The 23047-nt window shown below is 37.5% G+C and overlaps 1 protein-coding gene across 1 annotated transcript in view; it reads left to right on the top strand.

Moving 5' to 3' along the window:
- The window catches only part of SPIDR (scaffold protein involved in DNA repair), a 490431-nt gene that overhangs the window by 191286 nt on the left and 276098 nt on the right, over nucleotides 1–23047 (top strand). Inside the window, exon 7 of the mRNA XM_045455385.1 lies at nucleotides 2747–2847. Within this exon, the coding sequence (XP_045311341.1) occupies nucleotides 2747–2847 (101 nt within the window). The remainder of the gene's footprint in view (nucleotides 1–2746; nucleotides 2848–23047) is intronic.

Below are 23047 nucleotides of genomic sequence, written 5' to 3'. Positions count from 1 at the left end.
TGCCAGTGCCAGTTGTGGAGAATTTGGTAAAATGGTACCAGGTATAAGATGAATAAGTTCTGAAGATTTAAAGTAAAATACAGTAATAGCTACTACCTTTGAACTTTGATAAGCTGTAGTAGTTTTCAGATTGTTTGAAGAACAATAAAAATCTGGTATTAGTGTAAAAAGAAAATAAAGGAAAACACAATGATGACTGTTGATAACATTGTATTTTGTAGTTGAAATTTGCTAAGAGGCTGGAGCTTCAATGTTCTCATACACACAAAAGTTAAATATATATGGCAATGGATTTGTCAATTAACCAGATGGGAGGAATCCTTTCACAATGTATACATATATCAAATCACCACAATGTACACTTTAAATATTTGTTTTATTTGTCAATTAGACTTCAATGGAACTGTTAACAAAAAAAAAAAAGAAAAAGTAAACACAGAAAACAGAACATGTTTGTATACAAGCAGGGCCTTCTTGAACCTCCTGCATGACTTTTTTTTTTTTTTTTTGTAAATAATGTGAGATAGGTTTTCACTGAATTATGATTGTTGGTCAGAGGTCATGGTGCTTCCATTTCTAGGCTTTGGTCCATCTGATGATAATTTCTCTAGGCAGATGGAGCAGAGATGCTCCGTGAAGCACTACTACATCTCCGAATGACTAAAAACAAGCTCAAACGCTGATTCTATCTTATGGCTCCAGATACTTCTACATGCAGAGAACTGTTCCACATTTATTTTTACTCTTCCTTTTCATCTTATAATTCCTACAGTTTACTTGGGAGATTATACAGTTTACTTGGGGATGTGGCCTTAACCGTATACTGCTTTCAGATTGCATTTTGTCTCTTTTTCTTTTTTTGATAGCCCTAGGATTGAAAACCAACACTTGACAAGTAACTGTCTAGATCATTGTACAAAGAATAGTGTTTTGCTTTTTTTCTTGTGTTTATTAGGAGTTTCTTTTTAAGAGGCAGTAAGTATATCATTGACGCTGAGTTTAGGAACTCTGGAGACAGACTGCTAAGGTATGCCTCCAGGTATGCCACTTATCACTTGTGTCACCTTTCACAGGTGTTTGATTTCTCACTGCCTCCCTCACTTTATCATGTGTAAAGATGAGGATGACAATAGTACCTACTTTTATAGTGTTTAGAGAAGGAGTATAATGAGCTACTTTCTGTAAAGAGAATGATACGAAGAAGAGCTTACACATATATTAAGCAGAGGTAGACATGTATGTAAAGTTGAGGTTCTTTGGCATATTTGTGATTATGAGAATTTTAAAAAATTGTTATATGTCCCACACATTCAGAAACAATAGTGCCTATAGGAAAACAAGTGTCTATACAAAAACAATGATAATATACATAATATGTATGAAAATGAGATCTTTCAGTCATCTCAGTAGAAAGAGCTTGTAAGGCACAAATAAAAATCATGACAAAATCATAATACCAATGACTCGTGTTTCTTGAAGGTTTAAATGCCAGGCACAATGCTAAGTCTTATCTGGTTTCAACAACTATATCCTCATCTGGCTAGTTACATAATATTGGAGAATTTCCTCTTTCTAAGCTCTGATTTTATCATCTGTGAGGTAGTTATTGATATCTGTTCTTAATAAAGGTATATTATTAGAATAAAATGAGATAATGTAATGAAATGATCAGTGAGCTGGTACGTAATTATGTGAAATAATATATTGATAAATTATGTATAATATAATCATAATGGTGATTAACAGCTGATCCTGATTTTTCTTGACAGCACAGATGTTTTAGGAGCTGCTGACTTCTCTGACCCTAGGTAGTTTACTGAATCAAAAAAATATATATAATATATATGTTTATAATATACATATCAATGAATATACATATTATATATGATTTAATAATATATTAGCATAATATAAGCATTATATTATGTTAATATGCAACATACTTACATTATGTTTATTATATAAGGATATATAACAATGTAATTATATAATAATGTATAATTGTAACATGTATAATGTCTATTATATATAATACATGAATATTAGTGTAATAATATAATGTATTAGTGTAATAATATGTAATAATACTGTTGTATATATTATTCATTGATAGGTAAAGGTTTTTGTGAAGTATGTCCATTTTAATCATCTTCCTGCCATACATGGAAGGTTTTGGGTTTTTAAAAATTTTTTTATAATGTTGGTACCCTTGTGGTGTGCTTGTGGTTAATAGTCAGTTGTCTCTGTGGTCCCAATAATGATCCCATACCTAAATTCTCTTATTTGAGTGTTCTGCCTATCAACAGTTTGCAGGTTTTATTCTTGACTACAATTCTGACCATGCTTTAATTTATATGTTTTGTCCCTGTCTGCTGAGTAGATTGCGAGGCTCCCCTGTGGCATGGTTCATTGCCTTCTTTTGATTCCTGGCATCTAGCACTTTGCTAGGTAGAACAGGAAACAAGTGATCAGTATATATTCATGGAATAAGTAAATTAGGAAAGAATAGGAAGAAAGTCAAATTGACATGAGAGTAACCTGTATTTCTAAGAATCAGGAAACTGAGCTTCAAGAAATCTTAATATTGATCTAGGAGGATTCGGCCTCTAGGAAGATAACATGATGCCAAATAAGTTAGAATTTGCATGTTCTATTTGTTTCTGGCTGGAGGGTATAAAATAGAGAGTTCCAACTATTCTGAAGCTTTTCTTTTAACTAACTGAATACATTGTAATTCATTAAACAGAGGCGGGCTAGCAGAAAGACTAAATGGACTGCAAAATCGGGAGAGATCTGCCATTTCTTTATGGAGACATCAATGTGTTTCTTACCAAAAGACACTTTCAGGTAAGGTCTGCACTGACATCTGAGACTGTGGATAAGGAAGATGCTAGTCAAAATTATTTTTTGTTAAGATATATTAATTTAATCGTTACTGTTTTCATGATGTTTTCTTTTTCTCCAGGTGTCCCATGGGTCTCAAAAATTGTTCTGAAAGATGAGTCCATTCTTATAAGGTCTACTTATCCCTCCCTATAGAGCTTCTCACAGTTCAATAGAAGACATACTCTTGATCTGATTTGGAGAGCTCTGTGTTAGGCTTTTCTTTTGCTCTTAGCTTTTTGCTCATAGCTTTCAGACTTCTGTGACTGTGATCCCTAGTAAAAAATACACCTTATGTATTGAGGAGGGCACCTTTTGGGATGAGCACTGGGTGTTGTATGGAAACCAATTTGACAATAAACTTCATATATTGAAAAATAAAAAATAAATAAAAAAAAAAGAAACACACCTTATATAATCTCCCAGTGCACATATGATTTACATGCATGCACATACCCCTAAAACGTTTTTTAATTTTTTTTTTTTTTTTTCCAACGTTTATTTATTTTGGGGACAGAGAGAGACAGAGCATGAACGGGGGAGGGGCAGAGAGAGAGGGAGACACAGAATCCGAAACAGGCTCCAGGCTCTGAGCCATCAGCCCAGAGCCTGACGCGGGGCTCGAACTCACGGACCGCGAGATCGTGACCTGGCTGAAGTCGGACGCTTAACCGACTGCGCCACCCAGGCGCCCCCTAAAACGTTTTTTAAACAACGCTAACCTTAATGTGTGATATACTCTGCATTGTCTTTTATTTTTCCCATAATCCTAATCTCACTAAATTGATATAGGTCCCTTCTAATAAATTACAGGATGTAGTTTGAAAGTTGCTACTACAAGCAAGTGACTGAAAACTTGTTTTTTAACAAATTGTTTGATGTTAAGAATATTTCATATACCTGGAAAAGCTCCCTCTTCTGTGAGACTGTGGTTTTTTTCATGGTTTCTTCTTGAGTGGTCTTTCCATTAGGAGTGGGGGAAGAGGTAGGTGGAAATGGTCATCTATTAGTTTTCTCTCCAGGGGGTTCCTTGGAATATGCATCTTAATAGGCTCACAGTTTATTTTGGCACATGTTAGCATGCAAAATAGAACAGCAGTGCTAGATAAAATACTCAACCGGTATGTTGTCAACTGTTGCACTTTTCTCTGGAAGACTTTTTAATTTTGATCTCATTCATTATCTTTAAAATCCTTCCCAGCTGGCACCTGGCTAGCTCAGTCAGTGGAGCATTTGACTCTTGATCTCGGAGACGTGAGTTCGAGCACTGTGTTGGGTATAGAGATTACGTAAAATTTTAAAATCTTAAAAAATAAAATGAAGTAAAATTCTTCCCAGCTATCTTCTAGCAACTGCCTTCTCTCACATTCTTGTATTGGAGAGTATTATAATATGACATATGTTATCAGGATGACCTGATACATATGACCCAAGAATACTTTTTTTTATTACAGGATGCTATGAATCAGCCCATTGTTACATTTATTACTTTGTATCTTATCTTTTTTATATATAAAAGATTATATTAAATAATCATCTTCACAACTCATTTGATTAGTCAGAAAACCAGGTATACATAAAGATTGACAATGAGTTTTATTACTCAGGGAAGTCAGTAATAAATACTCTGGCATAAGCACAAAAAGAATTTAATAGTACTTATACCTGAAAGCCACAGGGAGAAAATTTCACTTCAGGCATATTGGTTTGAAAAGATTGGTAGGTCTTTTCCACATGGTAATTCACAGCTTCACGTCTGATAAAAAGAATGCTTTCTTTTCTAATATTTTACCAATGATTTTCATTGATCTGCAGAGACATGTACCCCTCCTTGAACTGATCACTACTGAGGTGGAGTATAATAAATAGCCCTATAATTAACTTGTGATCTTTTTCAAGACTTACTTAATAAAAATAAGAACGCTTTGTGATTTTAGAATATATTTTTTCATTTTAACCTTTCAGTAATCTTTCATATTCTATTTATAAATATTTACCTGTACGTACGTAACCTCTCAAATGTGAATGTCCTTGATTTGGAGTGATCATTTTCTCCTATAATCTATCCACTTCCACCTCTAACTAGTTTCTGTTTAACTTTGTGTCACTCATCATTTTGAATTTAATTTGGGGTTTTATGCATTATAAATTTCTTTTGTTCTGCTTCAACCAGAAAAATATGGCCATGCCACCTAAATTCTCAAACTTACCCTTCTTTCCTATTCTGCTTTTGCCTCCATTCTTTTGAAGTAATTATATAAGAGAATGGTAAGCTTGGATTTCTTTCTGACTTGATATAAATATTTGACTTGGTCGGGGCACCTGGGTGGCTCAGTCGGTTGAGCGTCCGACTTCGGCTCAGGCCATGATCTCACAGTTTGTGAGCTCGAGCCCCGCGTCGGGCTCTGTGCTGACAGCTCAGAGCCTGGAGCCTGCTTCAGATTCTGTGTCTCCCTCTCTTTCTGCCCCTTCCCTGCTCATACTCTGTCTCTCTGTCTCTCAAAAATGAATAAACGTTAAAAAAAAATAAAAAAAAAATTTGACTTGGTCAATTTCAATGAAGCAACTTTTATTTTAGTGATATAGGCCAACTTTGTATTGAGAGGTTGGGATGAGGTCATGAGCCACAGGATGGAAAAGACAGGATGGGAAGAATGGAGGACAGGAGGATGGCAAACAGAGTGACTGGAATACCTAGCTTTTCCTTGGAGTCTGGCCACTGCACACTTAAAAAGCCAGAACTTTGTGGGGCCCCTGGGTGGCTCAGTCGGTTGAGCGTCTGACTTCGGGCCAGGTCATGATCTCATGCTTTGTGAGTTTGAGCCCCACTTCGGGCTCTGTGCTGACAGCTTGGAGCCTGGAACCTGCTTCGGATTCTGTGTCTCTCTGCCTCTCTCCCGCTCATACTTTCTCTCTTTCGAGAATAAATAAACATTAAAAAAAAAACTTTTAAAGAAACAAAACATTGAAAGTACCACCTATATGCTACATTAGTGTTCATGCCACATCCTATTTTCTTTTCCCTCATGAAAAGGTAGAATGGTAATTCTTGAGGGTTCTTAGAGATCTTCCAGTCTCAGCTCCTCTTTGGGGGATGGAGACAGTATGTGGCCTAGAAGAGGGAAGTGACTTGCTCTGATTATTCAATTAAAGGAAGAAACAGGGCTAAAACCATAGCCACCTGACTGCCAGTGTCATGCTCTTTCCATGGTACCACATCCTGCCTCATGAAAATAATTTTTTTCACTTCTCTACCAATTTGCTCTCTTTTTTTAATGTTTATTTATTTTGAGAGAGAGAGAGAGAGAGAGAGGGAAAGAGACTGAGTGCAAGCAGGGTAGGGGCAGAGAGAGAGGGAGTCACAGAATCTGAAGCAGGCTCCAGGCTCTGAGCTGTCAGCACAGAGCCTGACGCAAGGCTTGAATTCAGGAACCATGAGATCATGACCTGAGCTGAAGTTAGATGCTTAACCAACTGATCCACCCAGGAGACCCTCTACCAATTTGTTCTTGATATTACAATTGAGGAATAAACAAACACCCCAGGTTGAACTTTATGTGTCAAATAAGGTATCTATTTTGAATTTTTGTTGACTTTATAGTCTTGAAATATTGTAAATATGCTCAAGGTGAGAGGAAGACTTGGACAAACTTTAATTTGAACCATAAATTCCTAAGAAATTATTGGGGGAAAATAGCTTCTGTCTGTCTTTTTTTCTCCTTTGACTTTGTCCTTATCACTGTTGTATCACATTTGGAGGTTTACTGTATGGCAGGTACAATGCTGAGGCTTACTACATATTAAACCATTTAGTATGCAAAATAATGCTCTAAGATTCAGTTTGCTTTTCTTATTTTCTAGATGAAAAATTTGTAGATTGAATATATGGTATAGATGCGTAAGCCCAGGTTTGATGTTATCTCTGTTGTCCCTGTTCTTAATCACTAATCCATGTGGGCCTTCATTAGATTATCTGCTTGGGCTGGAGAAAGTTAGGATTAAGAAGGCAAGTGATTAAGGAACCAGCAAAATTAGAAATATTCATACAAATGTCATTTTTGTTTGGGAAAAGGTAGTCTTTCAACATGTAGTTAGTTCCGTGTTGCATTCTTAAGACGACACTAAGCATAGGACGTAAGTTTGAAGGTTATCTAAATAATGAATCTTTTGTAGGATACCCTCAAATCTTATTATTTTGATAGGGAGATGGCAGATTGTCTTCTTAATTATTCATGTTAACATATAATAGAAATCACTCTACATTGTTGTCCTACCTTCTCATAGTGAATTGACCACAAATTGTTAAGCACAGAATAGAAAGTATCTTCTAGAGGTTGAGATAGGAAAATACCAGGTCAAATAAGTGTGACTGTGTGCCTGGAATGAAGAGAGGGAATATGACCTTTCATTTGGCTCATAAGCACCAAATACCTTATTTGGAATGTTCCTTATGATTTGCCTTCTTTTGTTTTTTTTATTTTTATTTTTTTTTACTGTTTATTTTGAGAGAGAGGGAGTGGGGGAGGGGAAGAGAGAATCCAAAGCAGGCCCTGTGCTGTCAGCACAGAGCCCGAAGCAGGTCTCTATCTCACAAACCATGAGATCATGACCTGAGCCGAAATCAGGAGTCAGAGGTTTAACCGACTGAGCCACCCAGGTGCTCCATAATTTCCTTTTTGAATTTGGGGATAGAGGTTATATAAATTATACCACAAATAAAAGACAAAAGCAAAAGAAAACAAAAACAAAGACCTAAAACTAATCCATTAATTTCATATATGAATGGCCCATCTCCAATAGATTTTTGTCTTAAAGTCTGAACATCTTTAGATTTGGATTTTATTTTTTGTTTCTTTCTCTTAGATGGATTTCTTACTTTTGAGATCTCTTAGATCCTCTGCTTGGTGTCTTGTAATACATTGTACCATTTTTTTCATTTTTTTTGATATAACTTCTATTGTATTAGGAAGAATATTTCACTGTTTACTTTGTGGCCTGGCAGAAGAAATTTTTTCTTTCAGTATACAAAATTATATTTTCTTATTTCTATATATTTATAGTAACTGGGTAAGTAAAAGAAAAACTTAAAAATATTAAATAGAAATAGCTCCCACTACCCCCAAATCCCAAGAAAAAAAAAATTTAGTAAACAGCTGAGATTCAGTGATGGATTTATTAAAATATCTATATTATTAAACTCTCTGAGCCTTTTAATTTCCCGATCATAAGTGAATGTAATAGTACGTCACCTAATGAGCTTGTGCTGACAATAAATCTGATTCTGCATGTAAGCACAAACAGCTGTGAGACAGAGTCAGCACTCAATAGGTGGTGAAAATAAACAGACACTGAATTATTCTGAGGTCATTTTCATACCAGACTGGCAGTTCAGAAGCAACCAAAATCAGCTTCTCCTTCTCTTCCTTGGGGTTTACGTGTACCTTTGGGTTAACAAGGTACTGAAGCCACAGTTCCATTTTATTTCTTACACACAGAAGTGGCTTGTTCATCTTAGATTAATTTTGACTGAATACATTGGGCGTGGCTTTCCCTTCTTCTGATGGGTTTACTGAGAAACCTAGGAATTTTATGAATCAGGTCTTAATTTTTGGTTTAGAAATTAAGTGTAGCATCTCTCTTAGTCTTTATTTCCTTCAGATATGAGAAATAATGGTTTATGAAATTAATATGTAGTTTGTAATTATTTAGCTTGTGGCCTTCTTACATTTGTTCCATTTGAGGAGTATCATCCAATTAATCCATAACAAGGAGGGGTGTGAACTTGCTTATTGATTTGAAATGTTTGAGTGAATGTCTCCAACATATCTGTCTGCCTTTAAAAAAAAAGCAAAACATTTTATTAGGAGATAGTTGTAGATTGACATGTAACTCATACATTTAAAAGAAATAATACAGAATGATTCTCTGTGTCCTTTGCCTGCTTTCCCCCAATGATGACATCTTTCCTAACTGTACTATGACAGCACAACCCAAATATTGTTCCAGGATACAATTCACTGACCTTATTCAAATTTTACCAGTTTTACATGTACTTGTCAGTTTGTGTATATATTTTGTTTATGTAATTTTATCATGTATAGATTGACATACCCACCACTATAGTCAGTATACAGAAGCATCCATCACCACAAGAATCCCTTCATGCTACCCACAGCCATCTCTTTCCCACCCTTCTCTCTAATACCTTAAAACCATGAATCTTACCATTTCCATAGTTTTGTCATTTCAAAACTGTTATATAAATGGAATAATATGGGGGGGGGCACCTGGGAGCCTCAGTTGGTTAAGCGTCTGACTTCAGGTCATGATCTCACAGTTTGTGGGTTCGAGCCCCATGTCAGGCTCTGTGCTGACAGCTCAGAGCCTGGAGCCTGCTTCAGATTCTGTGTCTCCCTCTCTCTCTGCCCCTCCCCTGATCATGCTCTGGTGTGTTCTCTCTCTCTCTCTCTCTCTCTCTCAAAAATAAACATTCAAAAAAAATTTTTTAATGGAATAATATGGTGTGTAACCTTTCAGGATTGGCTGTTTTCACTCAGCATAATTCCCTCAAGATGTGATTGTGTATATATCAATAGTTAACTTCCTTTTATTAGTGAGTAATTTTCCATGATGTGAATATACCAGTTGTTTAACTGTGCACCTACTAAGGGACATTTTGATCATTTCCAAATTTGGGCTATTACAAATAAAGGTGCTATGAATGTCAGTGTACAAGTTTTTGAGTGAACATAGGCCTTTATTTTTCTGCTACAAATGATCAAGGGAGCAATTGCCAGGTGTTATAGTAAGGGCATGTCTAGTTTTATAAGACAGTGCATATTTCAAATATTCCAGTGAATATTTCTAAAATAATAAAAAAAAAATTTTAACACCTTTGCTTTGTGGATTTTAATTTTTTCTTTTCTTCCCTCTTGTATAGCTTACTTTTCTGGGCTATTTTATAACAACCACTTATACCATTTAATAATCAGTTTTGTTTTCCCTGTTTGTTCCTCCAAGTACATTTCAGTATAAAAGACATAGTTCAAGATTCTTCAAACTTGAATAAATTTTAAATGTGTGTCTATTTCCTTGGCTGTTTTTTTGTGATCACTAAGGCCGGATTGACCTAGCTGCTTAGAGAACAGAGAGAAACATGTGTGCTGCACACGAAGGCTAGTGCAGATGGGCACGTGAGATGACAGGCAGGGGCCTGGTCACTCAGCTCCTGGAGTCTGTGATTGGATTTTCTTAAAATTTATTGAAGCGTAATTAACATATGTTGTATTAGTTTCAGGTGTACAACATACTGATTCAGCAATTCTGTACATTACTCAGTGCTCACCATAAGTGTAATCACCATACAACGTTATTACCTTATATTTATTGTTGACTGTACTATCTATATTCCCTATGCTGTACTTTTTATTTCCATGAATTATTTACATTATAACTGGAAGTTTGTACTCCTTAATCTCCTCTACTTTGCCCATCACCACCGCCCCCCATCTCGCCTTCCAGTGTGATGCCTTCGAAATATGTATTTTAAAAGGTGTCTGTGGAATAGGGAATGGAAGATCACAGAGTCAGAAGAAACATATATCCTAGATTTCTTTTCAGGAACCATTCTATTTTTCTTCTTTTTGAAGGGAAACAGTTTTCCAACACTGCTTTGCCATGGCCAGTTTTTATTACGTGATATCCAAAGCATTTCGTGTGTTTATTGACCCATTAAATCCTCACAATAACCCTTCCAGTTGGATCTTCTATTTAGAGACAGGCACAGCCCTGTGTGTTCGTGTCAGTCTGCCTCAGTGGCCTGTGATAATGGCCCATCTTGTTCTAGGTAGTTTGTTGGGAGGCAGATCCAGGCAGGCACTGAGAGCGTATGCTCATGGCATGACTGAGTTCTGGAGACATGAGCGTAGCAAAGTCTGTCTCCCAGTTCTCCTGTTCATCCTCTGTTCAGTAAAGGCATGACAAGAAGTTTCTCAATGTGGTATCTAAGTTTTTAAACTAAAAATTGTTAAGGATATTCTTAGATGGACAAAACCAGTGAGCTCCTTGTAATGTTTAAGAATACAGAGTAGGAGTACTGATGCATACGAGCACTTGTACCCCAGTGTTTATAGCAGCACTCTCAACAATAGCCAAATTATGGAAAGAGCCTAAATGTCCATCAACTGATGAATGGATAAAGAAATTGTGGTTTATATACACAATGGAGTACTATGTGACAGTGAGAAAGAATGAAATATGGCCCTTTGTAGCAACGTGGATGGAACTGGAGAGTGTGATGCTAAGTGAAATAAGCCATACAGAGAAAGACAGATACCATATTTGTTCCCTCTTATGTGGATCCTGAGAAACTTAACAGGAACCCATGGGGGAGGGGAAGGAAAAAAAAAAAAAGAGGTTAGAGTGGGAGAGAGACTCTTAAAAACTGAGAACAAACTGAGGGCTAATGGGGGGGGGGGTGGGAGGGAGTTGAGGGTGGGTGATGGGTATTGAGGAGGGCACCTGTTGGGATGAGCACTGGGTGTTGTATGGAAACCAATTTGACAATAAATTTCATATATTTAAAAAATTAAAATAAAATAAAAAGAATACAGAGTAGGAGAAAAAAAAGATAAGTGAAACCAAAAAATCAAAAGATGGTCTTCAGATAAGTAATTTTTCACTGAGATTTTTGTTCTAAAAAATTCACTCTAAACTTGAGAAAGAAGAAGATGGGGGAGGGGCAGAGAAACAAGTAAAATTAATGAAGTACAGTAGCATTTACTGGCATCCAAAGCAGGATTCTCTCTCAATTTTCTTTTTCCTCAACTTGCTACTATATGTTGAGAGTTGTCACTAAGCACATGTGTGTGAGTTCTCATTTTAGAACACCCTTTGATATGCCTGTAAAGGTAAAAATGCTGTAAGTTTTCTGTGCACATGTATGTGTTTCAAAAGTAATAAATATGTTGTCTTGAACTTAGAATAGTATTATAAGAGCAAAGAGTGAACTTAGTTATTCATATTGGTATTAATATTTAATAGCTTTTGTACTAGAATTTTTTTATTTTTTTACTTTTTGCCAGTGGGTCATGAACAGCTGAAACTTTGTGACGTGTAAGCCACAAAAAACTATAACATCTGTCGATGCCTTCCTCCAACACTGCTTCGATAACATCCTGATCTGCTGCCCGGGAAACCTTGTTTTCCACTTACACCACTAGCCAGCCTCTCCCCAACTAGTTGACAGAATGCCCAGGCTGGCTCACCTAGAGGGGGTACTGAGTCTCCTTAAAACAAATTCCCAGTTACTCAACTGCCAGACTCTATTAGATAACCTCACCATGCACTGTTAGCATACCTGCTTAGAGTAAATATGTTCAGATTTCAGGAGTTCTCATTTTTTCTTCTTCCTGTCATATTATTTTAATTTCCTAATATCTTCGCATTGAGAATAATTATTTCTTCATTTTCCCACCATGATTTTTGCAAAATTACATTCAGTGCCTTATTATTTTTCCAGTGCCACATTTTATTTTTATTTTTATTAAAAAAAAAATTTTTTTTAAATCTTTATTTATTTTTGAGAAAGGAGACAGAGCATGAGGGGGAGAGGGACAGAGAGAAAGGGAGACACAGAATCTGAAGCAGGCTCCAGTCTCTGAGCTGTCAACACAGAGCCCAACGCGGGGGCTTGAACTCATGAACTGTGAGATCATGACCTGAGCTGAAGTTGGACGCTCAAGCGACTGAGCCACCTAGGCGTCCCTCCAGTGCCACATTTTATGATACATGTCCCCATCAAAGGTTTTGTTGTTGTTTTTAATGTTTATTTATTTTTGAGAGAGAGCACACAAGTGGGAGAGTGACAGAGAGAGGGGGATACAGAGGATGTGAAGTGGGCTCTGAGCTGACAAAAGAGAGCCCAGCCTGATTCAGGGCTCGAACTCATGAACCGCAAGATCACAATCAGAGCCAAAGTCAGATGCTTAACAGACTGAGCCACCCAGGCGCACCCCAGTTCTGTTATTTTTTTATGGGTTTTTTCCTTTCTTCTCCAAAAAATAGTCTCTGTATTTAGGGGGGGAAATCTGCCATTTTTTATTTCTTCTTGGATTTCTGAATGTTAGACTTGGAAATTTTTCAGAGATGATGCAAATAAGTAAGACAGTTCAGACTGATGCAGATAATACAGATGATGGCTCCCGCTGAATGCTCCTCCCTTCCAGACACTGAGTGAGGCAGTACACACACACTTCATTCCACCAGAGCCGCACTGTGCCTCCTAGACCACAAAAGGAACCAGAATGTTCTGCTGTTAGTCCATAGAATTAGAAATTGTTTGTTAAATGAAGAAGCTGATTTGGGGGTGGGAGACAGGGCTGCTACTCTTCTAAATTCTGTTTTTCACTGCCTATTGTTAAACAAAAGGCCTTTTTTTTTTTTTTTTTTTTTTTTTAGATGTTTGAGGTCACTTCAGTTAGCTAATTAAAAAACATTGATTCTCCTTTAAGTTGTATTATAGAACGTAAACAACCAAGTAATATTTAGTGTCTTTTTCTTTTTTTCTTTTTAAAAATCATTTTTTTAAATGTTTATTTATGTTTAAGAGAGAGAGAGAGAGAGAGAGTGGGAGTGGGGAGGGTAGAGAGGGAGAGGGAGACACAGAATCCAAAGCAGGCTCCAGGCTCTGAGCTGTCAGCCCAGAGCCCGATGTGGGGCTTGAACTCACAGATTGCGAGATCATGACCTGAGCTGAAGTCAGACATTTAACCTACCGAAACCACCCAGGCACCGCCCTTTTTCTTTTATTTAAAATTTATTTATTTACTTTGAGAGACAGCAAGTGGAGGAGGGGCAGAGAGAGAGGAAGAGAGAGAATCCCAAGCAGTCTTGATGCTGGCAGCACGAGCCCGACTCGGGGCTTAATCCCACAAACCATGAGATCATGACCTGATGAGATCATGACCAGAGCTGAGATCAAGAGTCAGGCGCTGAACCGACTAAGCCACCCAGGTGTCCCTATTTAGTGTCTTCTTCTATAAAATTGTCATGTACATCGTTTATGCGGAGGAAAATTTTTTGTGTGTCTATATTTCTGTGTTGATTTTAGTTATATGAAATATATGTCCTTTTCCCAAACTGCTGCTTTACTGGTGTTTAGAATCTGGTGGTGGAAACAGGATGGTGGCAAGAGAGGTCACGGATGAGGAGCTACACACGTAACTGTTTACTAATTCAATACCTGCTTATTAAGGACCTGCTGTGCACCACACACTGTGCACCATGAATAAGCAAAATCTGGTCACTGCAATTATGGAACTTCTATTTTACTAACTAGATAGATGATATGCAAAGAAAGAATATAGGTGCAGGTTGGCATACTGAAGGACTTGTGGAGGGTTTAGGGTGGGCACCACACTGGACAGGCCATGGAAGATAGCTTCAGATTTACAGGGGGTACCTATAGCCTCTGTCTAGGTTCTAGGACAGAATATCAAAGGAGGATAGCTAATGAGTTACGAAACATTGGAGGTTTTGTTATTCATTAGTGTTTTCCAGAAAACTTTTATTTAACGGAGATTTTTTCTCAGCCCATTTTTTTTCCTGTTTCTATTTTTCCCCAGTTTTGAGAAAAGCACTGTATAAGTTTAAGGTATACTGCATAAATATTTGACATGCAAATATAAAGTGATTCCAAGATAAGTGTAGTTAACATCCATCATCTCATATAGATATAAAAAAAAAGAAAAAGAAAAACTATTTTCTTCTTGTGATGAGAACTCTTAGGACTCCAGCATTAGCTATAGTCACCATGTTGTAGGTTACATCCCTACTACTAATTTATCTTATAACTGAAAGTTTATGCCTTTTGATAATCTTCGTCCAATTCTCTCCCCTCATCCCCCCACACTTGCTTCCCTCCACCTCTGGGAATCACATCTGATCTCCTTTTCTATAAATTTTGCGGGGGTGGTTGTTTTGTTTTGTTTTTTAATTCTATGTGTTAATGAGATCATACAGTATTTTTTCTTTCTTTGACTTATTTCACTTAGCATAATACCCTCAAGGTCCATCCGTGTTGTCACAAATGACAAGATATTTCCTTATTATAGCTGGATAGTATTCCATTGCATTTATATACATATATATGTATGTAATGCATAAATATACATATTAAATACTATATGTATACTATATATAAATATACATAAATGCATATATATGATATATATATTAAATGCTATATATACCATATATAAAAATATATAGTTACTATAAATATATATTATATATAAATACATATAATTTATATAATATGATATGATATAATATCAATAATATATATTTATATATGTATACCATATTTTCTTCATTCATCTGTTGATGGACCCTTTGGTAGTTTCCATATCTTGGCTATTGTAAATAATGCTGCTGTGAACATGGGGGTGCAGATACCTTTGAAATTAGTTTTTCACTTTCTTGAATAAACTGCCAGAAGTGGAATTGCTGGGTGGTATGGTAGTTCTGTTTTTAATTTTTTGAGGAACCTCCATACCGTTTTCCACAGTAGTTATACCAATTTGCATTCCCACCAACAGTACACAAAGTGTTCCTTTTCTCCACATCCTTGCCAGCGTTTGTTGGTTGTTATTCTTTTTGATGCTAGCCATTCAAAAAGGTGTAAAGTGATCTGTCACTGTGCTTTTGATTTTTATTTCCCGAGTGATTAGTGATGTTGTGCATGTTTTCATGTACCTGTTGGCCTGAATGGCCTGTATTTTAAGTGTTTTTCCTTTTGTGCAAAATCATTATAATTGAAAAATTTTTTTAGATTATTACTGAAGTCCAATAAAAGGCAATTTATTTGCCATATATTATATTCAGGCAATGAAATATAAAAGTACAATTTAAACCTTTGTAAAATCCAGGATGCAACAGAATTTTTATTTAAATGCCTTTACTATGCGAATATTTGCTTTTCTGAAATTATATTTTGTGTTGAAATATAACACAAAGAAAAAAGAACAGAAAATGTAGATATGCAGCTTAACATGTACATATAAAGCAAGTACCACTGGGTTACCTAGGTGTCTCAGTCGGTTAAGCATCCGACATCAGCTCAGGTCATGATCTCACAGTTCATGGGTTTGAGCCCCTCACTGAGCTCTGTGATGACAGCTCAGAGCCTGGACCGTGCTTCCGATTCTGTGTCTCCTCTCTCTGCCCCTCTCCCACTCACACTCTGTATCTCTCTCAGACACAAATGAATAAACATTAAAAAGTTTTTCTAAAAATGCAAGTACCACTATAACCACCATTACTCAGAGAATGGAAATTGATGGTTTTCTATTAATTCAAATTTTTTTTTTTTTACTCACTAGAGAAATACAGTATAAATTGGTGCCTTGTATCTTTTCATTTTTTTATGGCAGGTAGTCATAATATTTGATGTTTTGTTTTACTTTGTCTCTTTTTTCTTTGATTCATTCAGACTTTTTAAGCAACAAATATGCTTCTGTCACTGACACAGCTATGTGACCCTGTCATAGCATTGTAATTAATTTTTTCTTGTTTCCTTACTTAACATAGTAAAGCTTTATTCTTTAGAAGGAAGAAAAACTAATTTTGCATTTGAAGATGTGTTAATAATGTCTGTAAAATTTTACTTACTGAAGTGCTTTTTGGAAAGTCAGACAAAAGAAACAAAACCAAAGGGAATAGTGTGTTACTCCTTAGGAATTGTGGTGGAGAATGATTACAATGAATTACTCCTTGAGGAATATTTATGTATACAATTTCAAGAGAAATTGAAAGAAACCATATATTATTCCTTATACTGATGATTAACTATAATAAAGTACTCCAGATAGTGCTCTGAGACAATTGTAACTAATGCTTTTAGGCTTTCTTCACATTGTATAATAGTTTGGAAGTATTAGTCAATATTATTAAATAAATTGTAGAAAACCATTAACAAAGGTTGACATTGGAAAAGATATTGGGCAGGGTTTCTTTCTTTTGTTTTTCTTGAAAATTTTTATGTTTGTTTATTTATTTTGAGAGAGAGCAAGCATGAGTGGGGGAGGGAAAGAGAGAGAGTTAGAGAATCAGAAGCAGGCTCCGTGCACTGTCAGCATGAAGTCCAACAGGGGGCTCCCTCTCATGAACCGTGAGATTATGGCCTGAGCAGAAATCAAGAGTCTGCCACTTAACTGGCTGAGCCACTCAGGCATCCCAGGACAAGGTTTCTTTTTAAATATTTCTTTTATAGAAGAAAAAAATTGTCAAAATCACATACATTGTTTTTATAATTAAAGAAGGGAGGGGACACCTGGGTGGCTCAATCGAGGTGTCCGACTCCAGCTCAGGTCATGATCTTGCAGTTTGTGGGTTCAAGCCCCACATTGGGCTCTGTGCCGATGGCTCAGAGCCTGGAGCCTGTTTTGGGTTCTGTGTCCTCTCTCTCTGTCCCTTCCCGGCTTGTGCGTGTGTGCGCTCGCTCTCTCTCTCTCTCTCTCACTCTCTCTCAAAAATAAATAAACAATAAAAAAATTTTTTTAAAGAAGAAGGGAGAAAAATGTGAAGTAGCAAATAGCACCTTAGATTTTACTTATGAACTCCTAAAATGTGTATCATTGTGTCAGGAGGTGAACAATTCAATAATTTATTGAGACTGGTTTTTCCAGTGAGACAGTTTTTCAAAATGCAGAGTACAAGCTGTTCTTTGTCCTTGAGCATGATCAGCAGTGAACATTCTCAAAGGCTTGGTTTTGTAATCTCTGATGCCACCACAAGTTCCCATTAGGCACTCCCCCTGGAGCTCTCCTTGTTGCCTGCACAAACCTCACATAGGCATTTCTGTGCTCCTGATGCAAAGGATGGCTGAGACTGGGAGAACACTGACCCTGAGGCCACCCACTGCCCCCAGGGTCCCTATAGCCAATCCCAGGAGTGGTGGCTGTATGACTTGAGAAGTGGGGTCCCATCGGCCTTGTTGGGAACAGGCAGCCAGAAATCTGGCCCCTGCCTCTTTCTCATTGCTTTCAAGGGACCGACCCTTCTGAGGCTGGGGAACCCCTGAAAATGAGGTCATTTTTCAGACTCACCCTTGAGTGGTCAAAAGAGGAAGAAGGAATGTCAGGGCCAATATCTTCTATTTGGAAATAGTGGTGTGAGCAGGAAGAAGAGCCAAGGTTCCTTTGTTGATATGTGTGTCCAAAAGGCTTATCTAATTGCTTTGATACAATATTTTCTCACAATTAAAGAAACTCGGGGTAGAAAATGTTAGGCTGATTATTTCTAGTATAGCAAATTGATTGGTAAACTAAGAGCCCTCTATTTAGATGAAAAATAATTGTTGGAAATACATGTGGTTTAATCTAAGTATCTTAGAGTTGTGTTTTTAAAGTTAGGGAAGAGGGCTATGGTGAGCTGTTACTTTAATTTGTCCGATTTGGGGCAGTATTTTATACCTTTTTAATGTTTTGTTTCTGTGGGGACATAAGAGATTTTTGGTATAATAGGACAGGTTTATAAAACACTGTATGTTTATTTAGATTTACAAGATGAAGGGTGCCTGGGTGGCTCAGTTGGTTGAGCATCCGACTTGCTGACAACTCAGAGCCTGGAGCCTGCTTAGGATTCTGTCTCCCTCTCTCTCTGCCCCTCCCCCACTTGAACTCTGTTTTTCTCTCTCTCTCAAAAGTAAACATTAAAAAAAATTTACAAGATGAGAACGACATGGATTGAAGAGTTATTAGTTTTATAGTTCAGAGTCTTTAAAAAGTCCTTTGAGTTTTTTTCTTAAACTCCCGATCTACCTTATTTTTTTTTTTAATTTTTTTTAATGTTTTTTATTTATTTTTGAGACAGAGAGAGACAGAGCATGAACGGGGGAGGGTCAGAGAGAGAGGGAGACACAGAATCGGAAGCAGGCTCCAGGCTCTGAGGCATCAGCCCAGAGCCCGACGCGGGGCTCGAACTCCCGGACCGCGAGATCGTGACCTGGCTGAAGTCGGACGCTTAACCGACTGCGCCACCCAGGCGCCCCCCGATCTACCTTATTTACCACCCTAGTTTCAATTGAAGGAACACTACTATGACCTACTCAGTATGGGTCAAGTCCAGTTTGGCTGGAGAGGGTTTGCTGCAGTTCCATTTCTTAACTTCCCCTTTCCTTTGGGGTCAAGGGAGCTGTCTCTGGATTATCTCCAGCTTCCCTCTAGCCAATAAAACCAGAAGGCCAATTACATGTTTAAGCTTTATTTTTTTCTTCTCTTTTCAATCCCTACCCACATTTTAGTGTAGTCGTGGTATTTAATATGGTTCTTTGCCATGATGTGCAAGAAGAATTCACAGGAATACTCTTTGCTGAGTTAGGTTAGGAAACAAACTATGATGTTAGTTTGTCCACTGTTAAAGCTGTGATTTCATGTCCTAAGTAACTATAATTTCCAATAATCATTTTAAGTGTAAGTTACCAGAGAAGTAAAGAGTTCATATTTAACTTTCATGTTGTCAAGTTATTTCATAACTTTATTAAAAATAAATGATGGTATCTGAGAAATAGAGGAAGGAATGCTTAATACCAAATTCAGATTTCTGGCTAATGTATCTGTCACACCTTGGCTGCTTCTGCCACATCCATTTTTACCATATTTAATAGAAGTAAATAATTTTTTGTGACTTTTTATACATAAAAAATCTATAAAATGTGGTTTGGTGACACAGCAGAATTCAGTGATGCTTTTGGGTTCCCTGTAGATTTACTTAATCTCCACTTCTCTTTATATGAAAAGAAAAACAGTAGTTTACCGTTTTAAGATTGTTTACTCATTGGCCTGAGGTTTAAAAGAATCTTTATTTCTGTTTTCTGTTGTAAGTTATCCAAAAATAAGACTGCACAGTTAGCCCATTCTAAATGAATTATATAGTGTAAAACATGTTTCCTGTTGAATTCCATATGTGGTTCAATAAATAAAAATTAATTCATAGTGTTAAATTGGGACCTTGTCAATGAAGAACATTATGTACATCTTAAAAACCCTGATTTCAACCATTAGGAAAGTATTTTCATTGGCAAGGCAACATTTTCATTGGCTTGCTCGAACCGATTGTCATTTTTACCCTGTATCCTAGTTCAGTATCCCACTGGCATTTATCCATGCTGTGAAATCTTGTTTATGTCATCTTAACCTTTCTACCAATCTAGTTTTCCAAATTTCTTCAGCTCATTTTTATTTTCAAAGGGATTATAGGTTTTTCACTTAGGATCCTATTGCCTGGAGAAGCCTGTTTCAAAGTACAAGCCCAAACTTGACTTTTCCTCATCTTTCGGTAGAGACTGCCAAGGAGGAATAAGTTGGCAGGACAGGTGGCACTGCTCTTGGCAGCCCATGTGGTGTGAATCTTACTTAAAGAAGGTGCTCTAACAATGGGCTTATCACACAGTCCTATGTATCTTTCTGAACAGATGCAGTTGTAAATTTTTCTGTGACCAAATAAGAACCTTTTCAGCCTGCAAACTGAATAAACAAGTTCTTGGATTAGTAAAATGCCTTGTAAAGTTGTAAAAATTGGAAGTTGTGCTTTTGTACTTTGATAGTGATTTAAAAGAGTAACCAGCAGGGGCACCTGGGTGGCTCAGTAGGTTAAGTGTCCGACTCTCGATTGTAGCTCGTGATCTCACAGTTCCTGGGATTGGGCCCTGTGTCGGGCTGTGCTCAGCATGGAGCCTGCTTGGGATCCTCTCTCCCTCTCTCTGCCCCTCCCCTGCTTGTGCGCGCGCACACACACACACACACACCCACACCCACACACATACTCTCTCTCTCTCAAAATAAATAAACATTAAAAGAAAAAAAAAAAGAGTAGTCAGGAGGCCTACTTTCACATCACTTTTCATCCCAGTGATGCTTCATTTCCATTAGTTGCTGTCTTCCTGCAGCGCTCACACAGCTGGTCACCCTTCCCTTAAGAAGAACAGTGCTCCCTCATGGATTCCCTTAAGAAGAACAGTGCTCCCTCATGGATTGCCCCTTCCCGTGTTCATGTGCCTTCTTGGTTCTTGGCTGAACTCTTTTTTTGTGTGCAACTTCAGCCTCCTTAGGCTTCTGTCCTGGCCCTCTTCCTGTCCTGTGTGCCTTTTGTGGGCAATCAAAGTTCTTCATGCTGTCTCCCCCAGGACTGCCTGGAGGTTTGGTAACTCTGTGTCCTGCTGCCTTTCTTGGCCCAGCCCTGGCCCTACTGGCACCTAGGAATCCTGCAGGTCCCATAAACCCAGCATGCCCTAGCACTTGCATTCCTGGTCCATTAATTGAGCAGTCTTCACTTGGACTTTCTTATGCATGTTTTCAGTCCATCTCAACCCTAGATTCTGGTGATTCTGCCTCAGAACTATCTCTCAAGTCACATCTCTTCATTTATCCCATCTGCTACTATTCAGGCTCAAATTCCCTTGTGCCTGGATGATTGTGTCAGTCTCCTTCTGGTCTCCCTGCCACTGACCTTTCCTCATTTTCAGGCTATCAGGGTCATCATCCTAAAGAGGCAAATCTGATAATTTCACTCTTCTGCTTTAAAAGGTTTCTTTTGGAGGGCACCTTTTGGGATGAGCACTGGGTGTTGTATGGAAACCAATTTGACAATAAACTTCATATATTGAAAAAATAAATAAATAAATAAAAAATAAAAGGTTTCTTTTCACTGCCACTTGTCCTTGGAATAAATGTTCGCCACCTTTAAGCTGTCTTGTGTGGTATTCTTGGTCATGTGCCCAGCCTACCCAATGGTAGACTCATTTCCCACTGTCCTGTTTATGTGCTACCCCACGCATGTGCACAACACTGAGTCCCTCCTTCAAAGGTCAGTTATATCCTTCATGAAATGTTTGGTAACTGGGCCTAATATACTTTTCTGTCTTTGTGTGTAATTTTACCTCCAGTATCCTGTTATACTGTAATTATACAAAGTATAAGTAAATAGTAGCTGAGCAAAGTGCTGCAAAGATGTACAGGCCTTACCTACCAACTCTGAGGAGTGCCTGCTATCTCAGGAAGTGTTGTAGATGTCAGTGGTGAATTTAAACACATTACATGACATCTGAGTGCAAACATGGTCCTAGTCGGGGGATGTTGGTTTTGGTCCCAGCTCTGCCAGAGCCAAAAGCATACGTGAGTCATGTGATCTGTGCCTCACTTTCTTTACTGATAAGAGTGGACTTTGCTAGACCTTCCGTTCTTTCTACTTTTAAAACTCTGTTTTGCTGTTTTACCTTGTCTTGTGTGGTGTTCCCATGTACAGACACTCCAGGCGTTTTTCGCTAAGTAGTCCCTTTAAGTGTTTTACTTCCCTCACGCTTTTTCTGTGATTAGAACTCCCTGGTCTCTTACTGCCTGCCTTTCAAGAGAGGCACTTTCCTGACATCATCTCATTTTATTCCTTAAGCTGATTTCCCTTCTCCTTTCCTTCCCCCTTCCCTGTTAGTGTTGGTTACAATGTTGTTGAAAAGAGATAGCACACATGACTAAAATACCTACTTTTGTTTAGTAGTTGTGAATTTGCTGTACTCCTATTGGGACATGCACAGCTCTGGCTAATTATAGATTTTGCCCATTTTGCTGTAACTTAAAGTGACTTGACTAATGAATTAGAAGTTGTTCATTAGAATATCTTTTATGAAGAGTTGTAACAACAGAAGGGGCGAGGGTTGAAGGTTGATATTGGAATAAATATCAAAAATAACATGGCAGTAGAGGCACCCTTGATTGTATTTTCAGCTCTTTGTGCCACACAGATTTATAGTATTTCCACAAGCAGAGGGTGTGCTGTTCTGTGCAGATGCATGTGCACTTCAGGCCTTCTTCAGGACTGTTTAGAGGAGGGGGGGTATGAACCCCTGAATCTCTGGAGCACTTTTCTAATCGTCCACAATTAGTAATTTACTATTTTATAATTTTTAAAATTTTTCTCAACACACTTATTTTTCAGTTGATGGTTCATTTCTAAAAGAGATATTTAAATATTTCTGTACTTTCTCTTTAGCCTTATGATCTTTTAAAAGTTGTTTTCAGTGTGATTTTTGGACACCAGTTTAAACCTGTCTTCCAAGCTAAAAATACTACCTACAGTGCTACAAAATAAGGTGGTTTAAATGAGGAAGTTT

The sequence above is a fragment of the Leopardus geoffroyi genome, chromosome C3, assembly GCF_018350155.1.
Source record: "Leopardus geoffroyi isolate Oge1 chromosome C3, O.geoffroyi_Oge1_pat1.0, whole genome shotgun sequence".
NCBI classification, from domain to species: Eukaryota; Metazoa; Chordata; class Mammalia; order Carnivora; family Felidae; genus Leopardus; species Leopardus geoffroyi.
This window is presented reverse-complemented; position numbering and strand designations above follow the sequence as displayed.